General features: G+C 35.3%; 1 protein-coding gene and 1 long non-coding RNA gene across 10 annotated transcripts in view; one reads left to right on the forward strand and one right to left on the reverse strand.

Moving 5' to 3' along the window:
* The window catches only part of LOC112674729 (uncharacterized), a 60,619-nt gene that overhangs the window by 37,504 nt on the left and 3,311 nt on the right, over window positions 1–19,804 (forward strand). For 3 of the 7 annotated variants that reach the window (XR_007408540.1, XR_007408542.1, XR_007408543.1), the window contains one exon: window positions 18,562–18,712. The exons of the other annotated variants lie outside the window; for them this stretch is intronic. This is a non-coding gene — a long non-coding RNA (uncharacterized LOC112674729). The remainder of the gene's footprint in view (window positions 1–18,561; window positions 18,713–19,804) is intronic. 7 annotated transcript variants of the gene reach the window in all.
* The window catches only part of ACVR1C (activin A receptor type 1C), a 79,417-nt gene continuing 60,636 nt past the window's right edge, over window positions 1,024–19,804 (reverse strand). For all 3 annotated transcript variants that reach the window (XM_025471147.3, XM_025471146.3, XM_035697523.1), the window contains 4 exons: window positions 18,148–18,304; window positions 16,209–16,333; window positions 13,919–14,049; window positions 1,024–8,166 (listed from right to left, as the gene is read on the reverse strand). In XM_025471147.3, coding sequence (XP_025326932.1) covers window positions 8,041–8,166; window positions 13,919–14,049; window positions 16,209–16,333; window positions 18,148–18,304 — 539 coding nt within the window. In that variant the 3' untranslated portion in view covers window positions 1,024–8,040. The remainder of the gene's footprint in view (window positions 8,167–13,918; window positions 14,050–16,208; window positions 16,334–18,147; window positions 18,305–19,804) is intronic.

The following is a 19,804-nucleotide window of genomic DNA, read 5'->3' on the forward strand; positions in this document are numbered from 1 at the left end:
TGAGGATACGTGAATAAAACTGCCCTCAACGTGAAAAAAATGAAGTAAAGGGACCGAAAACCCACACCAACAGTAAAACCAATGCAGTATTCTGCATGTCTATGCTGAGTCCCAGAAAACAACCGGCTTCATAGGGTTGAAAGTACAAACCACACAACCTATTTTTCCCATCATGTCATTTTGCAGCAGCCACTATGAATTTGGATAAACTCTTCTTGACTGGGTTTATTACAGACATGAGGGAGGGGATGGGTGGGTGATGAGTCCCACAGATGATTTCTCACTGTGCACAACACATTATTCTTCATGTTTTAAAATGACATCTTCAAACTTACGTGAAAAGATCCCTAATTCTACTGTTCAAGGTCTATGATACAGTATAATGCCAGTTAATGCAAAGTACAATAAAGAAAAACAAAACAGGTTAAGTGGACAGTGAATAATAAAGGGCGCTACTCTAGAAAGAACGGCCCCAAAACACCATTTGTTGTGATAGTATTTGACAGAGACCTACACCACCCGACTACCTGCAGGAAGGATGGTCCAGGCAGAGGGAATAGAACAATCCCCTGGGGACAGGCAACTGTCCTGCAAGTTCAAGGAGCACCAAGAAGCTCAGTCTGGAGAACAGTTGGGGCTGGAGGTGGGGGGATACCAGAAATGAAGGCACAGAAGTTGTCAGGCCCCATACCCTGGAGGTGGTTGTAGACCATGTGAGTGTTCAGGATTTTATTTAAAAGTGAAGGAAGCAATTTTTGGCCTGAGAGCAGGCCTACCCAGAAATCTTTCAATACATCCTTCAATAAATACAAGGAATGGTTACTCTACAGGAAAAACAAGACAGACTATTGTAAGTTTCACATAGAGAAATAAATGCCTATTGAAGAAGCAAGTGTCTTTTCCAGGAAGAAGGAAGAAAAATCCAGTACCCATTGGAGCCAACATTTGAAGTTACAAAACCCTCCTATTTACTGCATGCAAATATAAAGACAATTTTAAAATAATAGAACATAAAAACTGAAATAGGACACATTTTCTTTTTATTTAAAATAGAGCTCTATATGCTTCACAGAAACAAGTGCAAGGAGTGATTGATTTATTAACTTGGCCACTTTACAAAACAATACATTTTCAGAAATGCATACATAAAAATATAACATTTAGGCTGATAAGTCTTTACATTGGAGGCAGCTGAAAGTTATGCAATAATATTTAAAAAGCTTTAAAATAAATACTTTTCTGACTTGCTGTTGGTAAAGTTAAACATTTTGGTATGAAGGCTATCACTGAGTTCTTACTAAATTTTAAAATACTATTATTTCTAAAGAAAATAAGTATACGTGTTACTACAAAATGCATATTTCCATAGACTAGAAGTTAATGAAACATCTGAGTATCATTCATTTCTCTTTGGAATTTGGAATTCTTTTCAGTTTCAACAATTAAAATTGTAACTACAGAAATTTCCATCTGCATTTTTTTATACTATTTATTGCCCAGTTCTTATTTAAAACCTAGTTTATTTCTTCATATTCTTTATATACATTCATTTGAGCCTGCCCGTTCAAGAGTAATATCTTGCTACATACCTATGAATATCAGCCAGCTTACAATAAGTCTTTACACCAGTGATTCTTTTCACAGTAGTTCAAGAGTTCAAGGCATGTTTTGCGATGTCAAAATGCAGTGGTTTTGACATTTGTAATATGTTCTTAGGTATAAGAAAAGTCACACTACCAAAAGAAAAGTATAATTAATATTAGTACTTTGAAAGTCAATCCAAAAATTTTTTTTGAGATATGAATCTAATTTTCTGATTTAGGACATTTTAAAACCTGAAATACAGATTAAGTTTGAATAATTTTCTCCAGTCTAGGTTCAGATGAGTACAAGAGCTTGACACTAGTCATTGTGGAAACTAGAAGTTAATATTTTGGGTCAGACATCCTTTATATAAATAGAAAAAAGAGTTAGACTTTTGGAAAGTATTTAATTACTTGTCTTCAGCCTATTTAAGGAAATGGAGATACTAGAAAATCTCATCTTATCCTTGCATTAGTTAGAATGTAGGCATGTAGTTGCCTCTTTACAGGCAAAGCCGATGAACAGGCTTACACATGGAAAGACAACTCAACGGAGATATTAAATGTGGGCCCATGTGTCTTGCTGCAGATTGTCGGGGCTGAAAAATTAAATCGACAGAATAAACACACAATCTCTTTTTCCTGTCTTGGAAATGCTAGGATGAAGATCTAAAGAATTTCCCACCAAAGTTCTCTAGTCAATTTGCAGATGTCAAGAAGCATTTTGAAAGTTTAATTCTCATTTTCTGAGGTTGTACAAGCAGGACCCTTTTTCTGCACATAAGGTGCATTTCTGAAAAATATAAAAATATTTGAATTGGAGGAGCCAATTGCGGGTTAGATTTCAGCTCCTATCTGCCCCTCAGGGGAGAGTACTTGTGTAAAGTACAATATACCCAGCTGGATCTGGTGACACTCAATATAAAGCTCATTTCCTAATACATTCGGGCTCTGTGGCTCTATTAACATTCAGGTTCACGTGCCCCAGTGTAAAGATATTAAAACCGTTAGATCTGCAGAGAAATTCTTCTTGTACAATAACATGGACCAGTGATGAGAAAATATAGTCCTATCTGAATATATTAAAATCTAGAATGAGACAGTGTGCATATTCTCCCAAATGTTGTGTTAATCTACAACTGAATTAAGAAGTACCCTGGAAGTTCTTAACAGAGGGATTTTAAAAATGGGAACTATTACTTAATTTCAATACAATCTTATGTTACAAACCATATGCCATAACAGCTTAATTCTAAAAGATGGCCGATGCAAAACAAAGCAATTGTATGAAACAGCAGAAATAAATTTAGCAATCACATTATGAGACTTGGATTTCACATTCTCTGTCCAAGTCATCATCTCTGAAGAAGAATTTGGCATTAAGGCAAAAGTAGACATTCCTTACATGTTAGCTAAAAGCTAGAATGTAACTAACTGGTAGTCTTTTTAAAATGTAAAAGAAAATCTTCTCTGCCTTTAAGAAATACTCTTTTCATTGTGCCAAATGAAAAATCACTGGAAAAGGCAGGAGACAAGACCTCTCACATGTGGGCATGGCAAACTAAAATCTTGCCAGGAAGTTCAGTGTGGAGCAACCTGAACATGGGCTAGAAGACTAAAAGAACAGGAATTACAGAAGAAAAGCAGAACATAAGGTAATGAGAAACTGAGACGAGAGAAGACAATATGCTACTAGCCATGGTCTGAGATTCAACTACCTATCATCTCTCGCTCCCATTCCCAGGCATAAAAAGAACAATCCTTACAGAAAGGAGGAACAAGAGGCATGAGGTGTCTCATCATTACTTGCCACTTGCACAAAGAAATTCTACATTCTCACAATTCCTAAATTTCATTCAGCACTTTAGTGGTTGCCTACCTAACATGACAACTATTTTACGACTTTTCCCTGGTCTGTTGTAGTTTTTCTCACTGACTCCACCATGAGTGAGCAAATTATTTTAGCAGAAAAAAAAAAAAAAAAGAGAAGTGAGATTTGATCAACACCATTAAACGGTGCATTCTATCAGTATACATTCCAGGTAGGTCTCAATGCATGCTAATTATTTTTTAATTAGCAAATGTGGTAGAGCCCTGTGGTGGGTGTCATCATTTTTGCTAATAATGAGTGACTTTAATCTTTGATCCTTGGTTTCACCATCTATACGATTTGGGAGTTGAATTATAAAATCTCTTACATCCTTAACAATTTCCGAGTTCTGGTTTTTGTTATTGTCTGTGACACATATTAAATAACTTAGGACAACCAAGGAATTCTTTTTCATTGGAAGGCAAAATATTAGATTAAGTTAAATAATATAGTTGCTTTTTACAATTGGGACTAAATATAATTTTGGAAGACAGTAGGGAATTTTTTAAAAGGAGGCGAAAAAATAAACATAAAAGCAAAGCTAGAGAGAAAAGGGAGTGTCAAATATTGGAAAATTTGCATTGAAACACTTTGAAAAGCTGCCTATTATGGAAATTCTATTTAATATTAACATTTTTAACGAAACTTTTGTATTCCAACCAACATTTTTTCCTTCTGTTTAGAAGAAGCCACCAGAAGCAAAGGGATGACTGTGTTCACTAAATAGTGCATAAAGTCCCTGTAGGCATTACCTTAGGGAGCGAGCCAATACAGAACAGCGTCAAACATAGAAGGGACACGTTTCACATGGAGAGGATATTTAAAATATCTTCAAAAACCATGACACCATTTTAAGATATGAATTCTTAAATATTTCCAAGTAACCTAAAATGCTGTATTTGTAAATTTATTTAGAGGGATGCTTATTGAAGGCATTGAGCGCCATCAACTTGACTCATTTGCTACTGTTACTTTCTCAATTTCCTGATGGGAAATAAAATGTCCAAACTTTAAATGAATTTATTAAAACAAAAAAAAATCTCCATATTTATTTTAAATAAATAATCAAAACATATCCCCTCCTAAGCAATTTTAAGTTGAATTTCATGTAATGGCAAACGTGGGCTCCCTGCTTTCAGATAACTTGCTCAGCAGGTTCCCTGGTATTTTTGCGTAAACTCTAAGACAGCCCTGAGTATTCTCTGCCCCAGTAAGTCACATGGTGGCAAAATTCCATCACAGTAGTTTTGTTTAATAATTCTACTATAGTAGAAGTATTAAGAATAATAAATTCTTATGGAACTCATAACCTAATGAATCTATCGTAGATCTTCATTTTAAAATAAAAGCTGATTTTGAAGTCTTCAGACACTGCAACCAGGTTACTATTTTCATACAATCATGGAAATTTAAAATGCAAAGTTAATTGAAAGTATAAAGATGAAAAGCAAGTGCTATGCCTAAAATAGTGCACGACACAGTCATGTTTCACTTAACTTTCAAGTCAGAACATAAATTAAGAATTCTAGATGTGACATGCCAAATATTTTAGACATAGAAGAAAGCACACAACAGAATCTGTACAATTACACACTTAAATGCGTAGCTTAAAGGCAACAAGTTCATGCTTAATATTGACAACAAATAATGTTTCCCTTATTTTAAGGAAGTGATGCTGCATAGAAACCCCATCACCACTTTATACAGTACCAACATTTCATAAATAGCATTTTCCCAAGGTTCATATTATACTCAAAGTCAAAATATTTGAAAGGAGCAAAGAACACTGACACATTGAGCCTAAGAAGAATATTTTTTTTCTTATAACACAATTCAAAAGAAATAAATATTATACGATGACACCCCATCAAAAACAAATAATACATACTTTAACAGCCTAGGTATATACAATAAATTTGTTTTATGCTCTAAACTTTATCCTGCTTTTTTAAGTGAGCATTTTCCATTTGTAATCATGTAGAGGATTAAGGAAAATTAGAGCTTTTAATTTTTTTTTTTTTTACCATTTTTGTTAAACTATTTCTTAAGAAGTGTGTTTGGTAATTAAGATGTAAGACTAGTCAGTCAGAAGCTATAGTAAACTAAGACAAAACCAAGAAAAAAACATCTCAAAATGTACAGATTTCTCTAGAGTAGAAGCTGAACCAACAAAAATATGGAGTTCTATTTGGACACACCCAAATAAATTATAAAACATAGTATCAAGGAAAATGGAGATGTTAAAACATTCTCTCAGAAATTAAATGAGTATATTCACCCAACACAAGTGAATAAAGCAGAAAATACTATTCTCGTTTATTTGAACAACCATATAACTATAGTACAACCACAGTAAATAAATAATTTTATTCTCATATATTCAAAAACAATCTATGAGAAATCAAGGTATTAAGCACAAGCAAGATTACTCCTTCACGTAAGTTCTTTTTAAAATCCCTTCATATACGCAATTTAAAAAACTGATTACATAATTTGGATTGTCTGCAATAGCCAAATAAAGACACTTTCTAAATGTTTTGCAAATTGAAAATAATTTCTGGAACCCACTGTTGTAGGGAACTCAAGACTTCCTACTTTGTACTTCCTACTTTGTATTTATTTCCTTCCGCCAACCTGACACCTACATCCCTGTTCCCATTTCCAAATTAGTCTTTAAAATCCCTGAGGGCAGATCCCATCCACTTTTCTCTATTGGCCCCAATACTGTGGCAATGAAGAAATGGGGTCCCCTATCTTATTTAATGAATGGATAACTGCATGAGTGAGAGTACCACAGCTGTCAGATATTTGCCTTCGATATCTCATCCCAGTCAAATGAAGATGGATTCAGTAACAGATCCCATGGCAAAATGAACTATAATCACTAGATTGTGCTCTGCATGAAAATACATAGATATATCCTTTCAAACACTGTTACTCAAGTTATGGTGTGTAGAACACTAAAATGTGGGATAGTAAAAAGGTTTCCCCTCTCTTCATAAAAAAGTTCTATGGTCAAATAACTTGGGAAATTTAATTCAAAGATATTCAAGTAACATTTCTTTACTGCTAGATTCCTCAAAGCACATGATATGCTAATGTGTACTATCACTTTCTAAGAATCTATCAAAGAACGCTTTCAGTCTTGGAACATCTCAACAGAAGAATGTACCAAGGAACAGAGCTTAGGAAATAATGTTTTAGAACAACAAAAGATACCATGTTAAATCTCCTTTACCAAAGCAGAATTATAGATTTGAATGAAATATTCAATGTTCCATGTATTATTCAGAATTCATCACTTCTGTCCCCACAGAAAGTAGAATAAAGGCTAAAGTGTCAGGAGCCTTCTTTTGCCTCTACTTGCTCATTTTGAAAGAGGAGGGAAATAACTACTTCTAGTTACTGAAAGAGTTTTCATATTTTTTCTCAGAATATTTCCTACTTTCCTCCTCCTCCTATTCTTTCTAAGTGTGTATGTACAAAAGTAGTGGGGACCTCTGAAAAAAGTCTTAAAGATCTCTTCTAACAATGAATCTTTATGCCTGATTAATCTCTGGAAGAATTCAGAAAATATTTTGTTTATCTAACAAATAGGCAGACTATGAAATTTCTATGAGGAAAATGTCAATGGATATTGTCCTCAGAATTCACGCAGGTCCATTATGACTGTGCAGAATGACCCAATTTGTCTTCTGTTTGACTAAATCACAAATACCATCACGAAAGACTTGTTTCTGCATAGGCAGAAAAGTACTGTAGGGGAATTAAAGGGAAAGTAGGAAGCTAGCTAAGTCTACAGTGTGGATTATCACAAGATTTGGACCTAGTGCCAGCTCCACCACTAACTATGTGACTTTCGGGATTTCTCAATGTCTCAAGCTGTCAGATATCTCATTTGTAAATGAGAGAGAGTAACAACTGTATGGCTTTCATACTGCTTCAGGGGCTGCTGTGGTAGTCGATTTATGAAGAGCAGGGCAGCAGGAAGAGGGGAGGCAGTTTCTGGCTACTTTGACCTCACTTCCATCTGTCAACTGAACACCTCCCCTTTCAAATGTTTTAGACACTAGAGTTCAGAGAAATATGTAGTTTTTTCAAAGATCCTTCTTAATTAAAATAAAGAAAAAGAAAACCACAGATTATGCAATCTAAAATTCTGCTGAGATATAACATGTTCTAGTTCACATTTTTAATGAATATGTTTTCATCTCAAAAAAATGCTTTTACATTTCTTTTTCTTCATTCATGTGCTCTTGATTCAAGTAAAATAAAACCTTAATGACTTGTATTATTTTTGTCTAGCTTATTTTACATTTTTGTAATATCTTTCATGTTAAATAAAAAGATGAATTGACGTGCTGCTTTTCAAAATAAAATTAAAGACAACATGGAGATGAAGTCAATTCTGGCCCGTGCTTGACTTTAGAGTTATTTTTTCCATGTTGCCTCTGGGCTCTTAAATACTGTACTGCATTATATTTGAGGTAGAACAACAACAACAAAAAGGAGAAATACATTCACAGAAAGAGGGAAAATGAGAAAAAAAGAGCTGTGAGAGATTTCTTTTTAACACAATTATCATCATTAGGCTTTGCAGTCTTCTTTGACACAAAGTTGAGAGATCGTCTTCTTAATACGAAGGGCCGTTAGGCGGGCTGCCCCATTGGCATACCAACACTCTCTCATTATTCTCCCCATGACTCGGAGTGCCTTTAAGAGAGAAAAATATTAAACATTTTAGCTAGTCACACAAACACAGTACAAGAGAAGCATAACCACAAGCCCAGGAATTGATGCTAAGCTCTGGTGAAGAAACAGTAAACCTAAAACAGTATTAGATCAGGACCAAACCTCTTTTTTAAAAAAGTGGAAACATACACATTAACCTTATACAGACTCTTTTAAATGAAAATTCAATCTGGGAATTTTCTGAGAATATGGTAGAGTAGCTATCTTTTAAAATCTGAGAAGGGGCATGAAAGACAAAAAGGGATATGGGATGAGTTGTAAATTCCTCTATATTGATCTGGATGGTGAGTACGTATGTGTATACTTCTTTTTTTTTTAATTCATCAAGCCATATACTAAGATTTATGCATTTTAATATATTTAAATTATGCCATAACAAAATAATGATTTAAATGTAAATATCAAAAATTCTGAATTAAAAAAAAGTACAAGTGAACTGCTAAATAAATAAGATAAATACTCAGAGGGGAAAACAAGAAGAATGCATGAATCCAGAGAGCTATAAGAAATCACTGAAGTAAGTGGCCACTCTGGTGACATTTGCTGATCTCAAAGCCTAGAATTTCAGAATTGATGAACCACTTGTGAAAGATAGGAAACACAGCCCAAAGCACACAGAGGGTGTCAAGTCAAGATGTTTCCAAAAAAGTCCTTAATATAAGGATGAATCATTCTTACCAGGAGTTTTGTAAAGAAAATTATCTAAATCTTGACTTTTGGGAAGGAAAAAACCAAGCCCAGGTCTTAAAATGTTACAGTAATCCTAAGCTCAAGACAAAAATTCATGAGCACAAGGGAAAATAAAGTATCATAAGCTGGAATCAATTGAAACAACGAAAAGTAAAATCAAACCATCAAAACATTAGATGCTAGAATTAAGTGTATAAAATACATAAAAATAAATATTTAAAAAGCAAAGAGGAAATTAAAAAGATAAGTTAAAAAGAGTTTTTTTTTTTTAAGAAAAAGTATGAATAAAACATCTTGACAACTCCTCAGGGGAAAAAGTGCAAAAATAAACTTTTGGGACTAAAACAAAATTAAAAGCTTTTCCACAGAGAAGAAAACCATCAACAAAATGAAAAGCCAACCTATGGAATAAGACAAGATATTCACAAAATATATATCTGATAAGGAGTAATATCCAAAATATATAAAGAACTTGTACCACTCAATACACACAAAAAACAAATAGTATGATTAAAAAATAGACAGAGGACCTGAATAGATATTTTTTTCCATAGAAGACATACAAATGGCCTACAGACATGAAAAGATGCTCAACATCTCTACTCATCAGGTAAATGCAAAACAAAACCACAATAACATAGCACCTCCTACCTGTTGGAATGACTAGAATCAAAAAAGAAATAAATATCAAGTGTTGGTGAGGATGTGGAGAAAAAGAAACCTTTGTGCACTGTTGGTGGAATGGAAACTGGTGCAGCCCCTGTGAAGAACAGTGGGGAAGGTCCTTAAAAACTTGAAAATAGAAATAGCATATGATCCAGTAATTCTACTACTAAGTATTTGCCCCCTTCAAAAAAACCCCACTAATTCAAAAAGATATATGCACTCCTATGTTTATTGCTGCATTATTTACAATAGCCATGATATGGAAGCAACCTAAATGTCCATCAGTAGATGAGTAGATAAAGAAGATGTGGCTATAGATACACAGTAGAATATTATTTGGCCATGAAAAGGGAATGAGATCTTGCCATTTGCAACAACATGGATGGACCTAGAAGGTATTATGCTAAGTAAAATAAATCAGAGAGACAAATATAACATGATTTTACTTATATGTGGAACCTAAAAAACAAGACAAATGAATAAATTTAAAAAAAGCAGAAACTGACCATATATATATACAGAGAACAAACTGACGGTTGTCAGTGGAGAGGGAATAGGAAGTATGGGCAAAATGGATGAAGGGTAGTGGAAGGTACAGGCTTTCAGTTATGGAATGAGTAAGTCACGGGGATGAAAGGTACAGCATAGGGAATACGGTTAATGGTATCATAATAACATCATATGCTGACAGATGGTAGCTACACTGTGGTGAGCACAGTATAATGTATTGAGTTGTCAGTGTTGTATACCTAAAACTAATGTGTCTCAACTACACTTAAATAAAAAACAAACAAAAACAATAAATTCCCATCTTTTTCTGACTGAAGGAAAACTTTCTTGACATGAAAAATATTAAAATAAAAAACTAAATGGATGAGATAAATGGCAGATAAGACACATTTGAAGACAAAATTAGTGAACTGGAAGATAAATATGAGAGATACTATACAAAGACACAAATATGGAAAATAGAGAAGAATAAGAGACAAAAAAAAAAGAAAAAAAAACATAAAAGGTCTAACATGCATCCAATGAATTCTCTAAAAATGGTCAAAAGAGGGCAGCTCGGGTGGCTCAGCGGTTTAGCGCTGCCTTCAGCCCAGGGCGTGATCCTGGAGACTTGGGATTGAGTCCCACGTTGGGATCCCTGCATGGAGCCTGCTTCTCCCTCTGCCTGTGTCTCTGCCTCTGTGTGTGTGTGTGTCTCTCATGAATAAATAAATAAAATCTTTTTTAAAAAATGGTCAAAAGAGACAATGAAAGGAGGAACTATTTGGAGATCATGGGTCAGAATTCCCCAGAACTGAGGAATGTCACAAATCCTCAGAATTAGGAAGTCCAGGGGTGCCTGGTTAACTCAGTTGGTAGGGCATGCAACTCTTAATCTTGGGGTCATGAGTTCAAGGCCCACATTAGGCTACTTAAAATAAAATTTTTAGGAATTTAATAAAAAAAAAAAGTCCAAAAATTCCAAGCAAGATTAATGAAGAGACACCAAACACATCAGAGAGAAATGGCAGAATACCAGACATACAGAAGTTCTTAAGGTAGTCTGGAAGAAAAGATAAATTAACTAAAAAGAAAGAAAGCTCAACTGACTTCTCAACAGCAATAATGAAAGCCAGGGACAGTGGAATAACGCCTTCAAAGTATTTAGAGAAAATAACTGAACCTAAATTTGTTCAAGATAATTTGTTCTGAACCAAAATTTGTTCAAGATAAAAAACCAAATAAAGATATTTCCAGACACCTAAGCACTGAAAGAACTTACAATTCCTAGGTCCTCCTAAAAAAAAAAAATGTAAATATAATACGTTTAAAGAATGTTCATCAGGAAATCAGAAAAATGATCTTCAAAGGAAGCTCTGAGAGGCAAAAAGGAATGTTGAACAAAGAAAATGATAAACATGTTCTTAAGTCTAAATAAATAATAACAGTATAAAATTACAACAGTATCTAATACATGGGATTAATACAAAACAAAATAGAACAAAAATACTAGACAGAAATGGTCAAAAATTGCTCATATCCACAATGTACAAAATTGATCACATTAAAAAATGACTATGTTAGGTCTATTCTAGAAATGTGATTGGTTTAACAGTGGGAAAATCTGTAAATGCAATTTATCACATTAAGAGATGAAAGTAGAAAGACCATATCATCCCCTCATAGATAAGAGGAAAGCTTTTATCAAAACAAAGTCAGCTTTTATTTAACCTGATTAAAGTTTTGACAAACAAAGCCTGCAGCAAATATCAGATTTCATGAGAAATGTACACAATTTTAAGAAGTAAAACACAGATATCCACTATTAACCTTCGAGCAACATTATACTGAAGGCCTAGAAACTAAAGTAACAAAGAAAAGGCTCGAGGATTGGTCCCAGAACTCACATTTTTTGGAGATATGATTGTCTATGTAGACACCTCCCCCAAAATCTACAGTTTTATACTCTAAGACATTTTTCTCCACACACATGCATATGTATAGCAGCGTTGTTTAAAAATATTAAAATCGTACATAAATCAACAATAGAAGAAAAAATTGTGCTCTAGCCATATAATGGACTACTGCACCAATATGAAACTGAATAGATCATAGCTACACGTGTAAAGGAAAGAGAAAAGAGATTAAGAAGAATAACTACAGCAAGTTTCAATAATATGTTTCACAATTACACAAAAGTAAACAATGTATTTTTAGTGTGAGTATATATACACATATACACTTTTTTCTCTCATAAGGAAAAGCAAGGCAATAATAAACAATCACCATAGTAATCTCTCAGAGGGGTAAGGAATCTTGGTTCTATTTTTTGCACTTGGTAGTGAATTCACTGATTTTCATTTTATTATTATGCTTTGAATTTCGTATTATACATGAAATTGTTAACATTAGAAATAATTTAGTTCAATTTCAGTTTGGTTGTAAATGTCTCAAATCCTGCTTCTAAAATAAGTAGGTAGGTAAGAAATCTATATAAAATAGGAAACGTCAAGACATAAATCCTTTCCTAAGTAGAGAAAGAGTGAAACATGAAGGAGGGGGAAATGAGGAAAAAAAACTACTATATAAATAACCCTTATGACAAAGCCAAACTAACAAGCGACACTTTAAAAAGACCTCAAGGGCAGCCTGGGTGGCTCAGCAGTTTAGTGTGATCCTGGAGACCCAGGATCGAGTCCCACGTCGGGCTCCCTGCGAGGAGCCTGCTTCTCCCTCTGCCTGTGTCTCTGCCTCTCTGTGTCTCTCTCTCTGTGCCTCTCATGAATAAATAAATAAAATCTTTAAAAAATCAAAGGACCTCAAGTATTATAATACAGCAAAATCTAACAGTAATGGGGCTGGGGGAGATTAAAGCCTCAAAATAGTTGTGGAACTAGTTAGATGGTTTGTAGTCTTTCCCTCATCTTCCCTGCCTTTTCCCTGAGGGAACAGGAAGTCTCCACCTGCCTGTCAGGGAGAACAGGCCCTGCCACAGCCACGTCATATGCCTACGGCCTACGACATGATGCTCACTGGATGCATCGTTGGGGATGAGGAGGTAGCAGTGGACTCTGCCATGAGGAAGCTTTTCTGATAAATAAGCTGATAAGCTCAAACTTGGGCCAGTGAGGGGTTAGAAATAATTTACTGGCTATAAAGATGATTGAACCTGTAATCATCCAAAACAACCAAATGTGTCTGTGCTCCTGGCGGGGATAGGGGGGCTGTGCAACTGACTCTGGTCTAGGAATCGTGAATGCAAGTGATGCGGGTCACCTGAAGCCAAAGCACAGAGGCACGTGTGCCCCTCCAGCTCTTCTCTTTTCCTGACCTAGACGCTTGGGAACTATGTGTTGAGACAGCAGCACCCCAAGATCAAAGTTACCTGGGTTACTGAATCACCACAAGGAGCACAGCTGCCTGACGGGTAGGGGACGTTACGCAGCAAGAAATAAAGGCTTGTTGGGTAAACTCACTGGGATACCAGAGCTTGTTACTACCACTTAACTGAGCATTCTGTATACACATGACTAAAGGGAATAAAATCTTTCTGAAGACTGATCCGAGGACATACACTTACATATGTGAAAGGAACTGGATGCCTAGATTAAGAGAGAACTGTATGGGCTTTGAAAATCTTCCCTGATACCCCAAAATTATAACAGATAAAACATATAAGAACACAGCCTGGGACTCCTGAGTGGCTCAGTTGGCTAAGCGTCCAACTCTTGATTTTGGCTCAGGCCATGAACTCAGGGTTGGGGGATGGAGCCTCCCATCAGGCTCCACGCTGGGCATGGAGCCTGCCTGAGATTCTGTGTCCCTCTGCCTCTCCCCCTCTGCCCAACAAAAAGGAACATAGTCTTACTTCACAGCTTTGCCACTGGTTTGGGATACTTGGTCGAAATTTCTGGTCACAAACAACTTTCCTCATTTCTTCTATTGAGGGATCTGAAGGCACCATGTCATAATAAGGCAACTGGTACTCCTCAACAATTCCTAGAAGAAATTTGCATAATAAATTTCCCAGAGTGAATAATAAACAAAGATGCTTATTTCAAAAGAATACCAATTAAGTCCTTAAAAGCACAAGTGTCACCCTGGGAAACTGGAAAGTCAGGTTTATGAAAACTTTGCATCACTATAAAACTGAGGATATAAGGATAAAGCACTTGGCTGAATAATTATTGCATAAGTTTATAAAATGTGTACTATGAAAACTTACATAATTTTGATAATTACAAAAATTTTACATAAAACAAATTGTATCTATTTTATAAAATACATAATTTCATACAATTACATTATATATAATTTTATATAAATGACATTTACATAATTTAAATTACATAAAAGATAATTTTATATTATAAAAATTATGTAATTTCTGATTCATATAAAATACCATCATACAATTCAAAAGTTATGCCTAATTGCAAAATTTATAGCATGGCCTCACTTGAGAATAGAGTCTGTTTCTGAATTAAATAACCTTTTCAAAAGAGAATAGCTTTCTCCTTTTGAAAATTGATAGTCTTTTAAAAGTTGAATTTCTTACATTTGGATTTTGGAAGTACTGGACCTGAGAATGTGCCACAGCAGCAGCAAAGGTACTAAAGATGGAGAGTTCAACATGAAGGTTCATAAAATCCAAAAAATCTGTCACAGAATTTTGAGACCCATTAAAACAAAAGTTTAATGAGAAAAAAAAAAAAAGAGTCTCAAATACAAACACCTGACCTTAATTATCAGAATATTACCTGAACTTGAGAATTTCCTCAAAAAATTGTTTGGATTAACAGTCCTTTCAATTTAAATATTGAAAATATGCCCTAATATTATGTTAACTAATATACTATTTCAACAGTTGAAGAAAATTTAAGGACAATGACCTAAAAGCAGATCCAGAAAAATATTAATATGAAAACTTTAAAAATTATTACAAGCATGTTTGAATCTTGCTATTTACCACACACTGTCCTAAGCCCTTCACATGTTTTAAGAAGAACCATATTATCCCTACTTTACAGAATGAGGAAACTGAGGCACAGAGTCATCAATTTGCTCAAGGTCAAAGAGCTTCTAAATGGCAGATCTGGAACTCAATCCCAGGCTTAAGAATTCCATTATAATTCTACTGCTTCTACAAATAGCTTCACCTTCCTGAATGGTTTACTATCTTATCTGTGAATAAAAGGGGAAAAGCATATTCTCTCATTCAAAAGAATTTTACCCTTGTAAGTTGAAAACATTTGTTTTTACTCATTTTTTAAAAAATGAAATTGGTGTAAGGCAAAATGACAGCAATACAAAATATAAAAAGTGACACTGATTTGATAATGACAGCTCTTTTATAATGTTTTCTATGGGCACGCTCTGTACTAATTAATTAACCAAATTAATCCATGAAATCCTCAAAGGCCAAGGGGCCAGTTTTGTTATTCATTTTACGGATGAGGAAAGTGAGACCAAGCAACCTGCCTCAAGTCAGACATTGAGGAATTTGCTAAACTGTGGCTCAGTTTTAAATCTATCTCACTGGAAAGTGAAAACTCTAATCCGTTCTCAACCAGTAGTTAACTCTTCTCCACGGATGCCACAACGTCGTCAGGCTGCATTTGGAAGGTTCATCCTTTCAAACTCTTCCTCTCATTATTAATCTCTAAACTGCTAGGAGAGGTAGAGTCAGGAAGTTAGTCTCTGCCCACCTCTGCCCTCCACGCTCTCCCCTCCATATTCATTATCACAGGGGAAAAACAAGTACAACAGCAACAGGAAAAGCCTGAAAACTAGAAGACCTCAAGTCCCGTGGCTTTTGGTAAGTCATTTAACACGTTTGGGTCCAATTTCTGTTAGAAAGTAGGGATCCAGCTAACTTCATACAACCTCAAGAAAATTTTCAAGTGCTTTGCAAAATATCATTAAGAAAATCAGAATTATCAAGAGACTTGTCACCCCTACTTGAGCTGTAATCATAATACAAAAATCATCATTTTATGTAGGATGCTCCACTTTTGCCACTGGAAAGACCAGCAAAAGGTATTCTCTTAAATGTTAAAAAATGATTCAATATAGTGCTTAACAAATACATAGAAATCATATCTTATATTCAGAGCATCAAGGAAAGACAGATGCGAAGAATACTTCCAACACCTTACCTCCAACTGAACACCTTCGGGCTATTTCCCAGTAAACCAGACCAACAGAATAGATGTCAGCTCGTTTGAAGGACTCAAAGATATTCACATTCATTGTATCGTCAAGCATTTCAGGAGCCATATACCTTCAAAAACACGCACATCTCAGATCCTCTGTATGACTTTATAGCAATCCGGTAAAATACAACCTTAATAAATCCTCACACAAAATATAAATCAATAGCTTACATCAATTTTGAAAGTAGATCTAAGCCACTGTAATAAATTAAATTTAAATAATACAGTTATTGACTGACCTATAATTTTATTTTATTTTATTTTGACTGAACTATAATTTTAAAAACGTTTTAAATAAAACTAGAGGTCATCCTACTCAGTGTGTCAAAGCACATGTGCCAGGAGCCAAATACTTGCAAGGACAAGCTAGAGGGAAATTCAGTAAGCAAAGCACTCAATAAGAGAGATGGAACTCAACTTCCACTAACAGACGTTGCCATGGAAAGCTCCTTGAGGGCAAAGAGCACCTCTTATTCATCGTGGTAGGCCCAGGACTCTAACAGAGTGCTCAGCAGCATTCCATAAATACCTTCTCTGAATGAACAATTTTATGGCTTCAAGAAATACATACACATTATATATTGGCTACAAGAAAAGCACAGCCTTAGTTGAATAAGATGAAATCAAAGAAAGTACAGCCCATTGGAGCTGATGGAGTCTAGCTGTCCTAGGGGGATTTTGACGATTTCCCAGAATATTAAGATGAGGATGCAATTACTACCCTCCCCCCCAAAAAAAAAAAACTCTTAAAAGTTTTAGATCCTCTGAAGGAATCCAGCATCCAAGACTTCCCTGGGGGTCTCTAATGTGGAGGCTGTCAGATGAGCAAGTTGAAGCTTACTTTTCAGAGAAAAGAAGTCCCACAGGGCCACTGGGTTTGAATAAACTTCCCTGAAGTGTTCCTGGAGCCTCATTAAATTCTCCTAGGGAACCAAGTGAAGGGATCCGAGGGACGGGCCTGGAATCTCAAATATGGTTTGGAGGCCAACTGTACCAGAAAGTCCGTAGTCCCAAGAGTCTTTAACAACTCCGGGAAAATATTTTGGTTGTTTTCTGATTTCAAGGTCAAGAACCCACGAATTATGTCAAAGTAGCATGAGCCTGATATTCAAATAAAAGGAAATGGAAGTATGCTGGCCATATGGCCACAGGCTGTCCTGAACAAGAAAACAGCAGAAATCCCATTACTAATGGGCCTGTCGTAATACAAATGTAGTACGTTCTGCTTCTCTTGTACTTGTTCTGAACTTTCAGAGACTCTTTCCTTGAATGTGGGACTTATGTCCAAGCTCCTATTATCCTAATATACATCAATTTGGGAGACTTGTGCAATTACAGTAAATACAAAAAAAAATGTTACATATTCTTAAATATTAGGGGAGTACAGTAGTACATGTACGCATTTATTTAGAGTCCCTCACTTATCTATCTCCATATATCGACCCTGCATCTATTGTTTAGAACAGTGAACAAACAGATCTAGCCCCGAGCTTCAGTTCATTTATGAGTGTAATGGCTTTGGAGAGCTATATACTGATGACATTTATTTTCCTTCCTACCCATAGGAAAATGTATTCTCAGAAAGTGGTGCACTCAAAATAATGTATCATCATCTCTTCCACCCTCCCTCCCTCTCTACTGGATTCGCCACTCAAATGGCTACTGTCTATATGACTGAGATGCCAACCATCCTTGCTTCATAAGCATTGTGTCACTGACTTCTCAATGACCCAGAAAAGACTCTCCGCTTTCCTGGGCCTAATGATTTTCCATTTAGACCCCCACTCCGACCCCACTCCCCAAAAAACCCCACATACTCATCCCAGGATTTCATGCTTACAGGGCAGTCATACATCTGAGTGTGCTATGAAAGTTATCTTACCTTTTGGTTCCCACTTTAGGATTCTGAGGTATATCTATCGTGTTCAGTAGTGAATCATGCTTCACAGCCAACCCTAAGTCTGCTATGGCACAAGTTTCACATTTTTTCACTAAGATATTCTTTGATTTTATATCTCGATGAGCAATAGCAGGTTTACCTATGAAACATAAGAAAGAATACTCATTTTTCCTTTTTGTTACTGAAGACTGACTCTCTCCAAAAGGAATCATTTTGAAGACCTGGCTCAAATGTCACCTCCTAAGACAGGTCTTCCCTGTCCATACATCCCGATTCCCAGTCATTCTCCACAGAGTACTCCATTTTGCCCTCTTCATAACCCTTATTACTATCTAAATTATATCGTTCATTCACATGTGGTTTTTTTCTAAAAGATTTTATTTATTCTTTCATAAGAAACAGAGAGACTGGCAGAGACATAGGCAGAGGGAGAAACAGGCTCCTCAAGGGGAGCCTGATGCAGGACTCAATCCCCGGGACCCCTGGATCACGCCCTGAGCCGAAGGCAGACGCTCAACCACTGAGCCACCCAGGTGCCCCTTTACATGTGTGTTTAATTATCTGTCTCTCTCAACTAGACTTTAAGCTGCCTAAGGGCAGTGCCTCTGTCTTACTCATCAGCATGTCTCTGATGCTTAGAACACTAGGTGGCACTTAGTGGCCACTAATAAATTTTTGTTGCATGAACAGGGAAAGAATTAGCATTGCTACATCCACATTAGAACATAGCAAATATTCTCTTATAAAACAAGTTTCAAACTTCTACTACCCTAGACCAGCAGTTCTCAGATGTGACCCCCCAGATCTTTGGGAGTCTTGAGACTCTTTTCCAAACACATGTCTATGTGATGTTACCTTTTTTCACATACTTCAACAAAACAATATGATGGAACAACTGAATGAAGAATATGCATGAAAATCCATACATTAAGTCAGACAGTAAAGATATTTGCAAAAGTGTAAAACAAAACCATCACTTTCACTAGGTTGGTTTTGTATTATAAAAAAAAAAGATCCAAATTTTTGAAACTTATTTAATATTTAATTGATTAATTATTAAGCAAATCAATAAATAATTTTTCAATTTTTCAATCTTAGCTTCTAATATAGTAAATATTAAAAGATAGAACCCAAACACATAAAAACCTTTGGGGTTCTCAATAATTTTTAAGAGTTTAAAAGGATCATAAATCCAAATTTGAGAACCACTGCTCTGACAGGATAAATGACTTTCTAGAGTAAATTCTCTATTAACTCAATAAATAGAAAAGACAGTGGCTATTATTTGGCCTCTGAGAACATGATAAGTAAATATTTTTTCAAGATCACATTACCATCTCCAACTATTTTATCTATCAAAGGTAAATATTTAAATTTTTTATATTCTCTGAATATAGAGCATTTACCACCAAAGCAAGATCTCCCAGGTATATACACTAAATGGCAAAGTTGGAGCCACCCAGTATAAAAATATTATTATGGCTAACATATAAAATGATGAGTATGTAGATGAGAGTTGGCTATACCATGATAGTACCCTCAGCTTTATAAAGTACCTTAGTGTTCCTTTGATCACTGTTTCTTAGTGTTACATTTGATCATTGTAATAAACTGAAATACAGCAAAACACTAAAACACA

Source organism: Canis lupus, chromosome 36 (assembly GCF_003254725.2).
Source record: "Canis lupus dingo isolate Sandy chromosome 36, ASM325472v2, whole genome shotgun sequence".
Taxonomy (NCBI): Eukaryota; Metazoa; Chordata; class Mammalia; order Carnivora; family Canidae; genus Canis; species Canis lupus.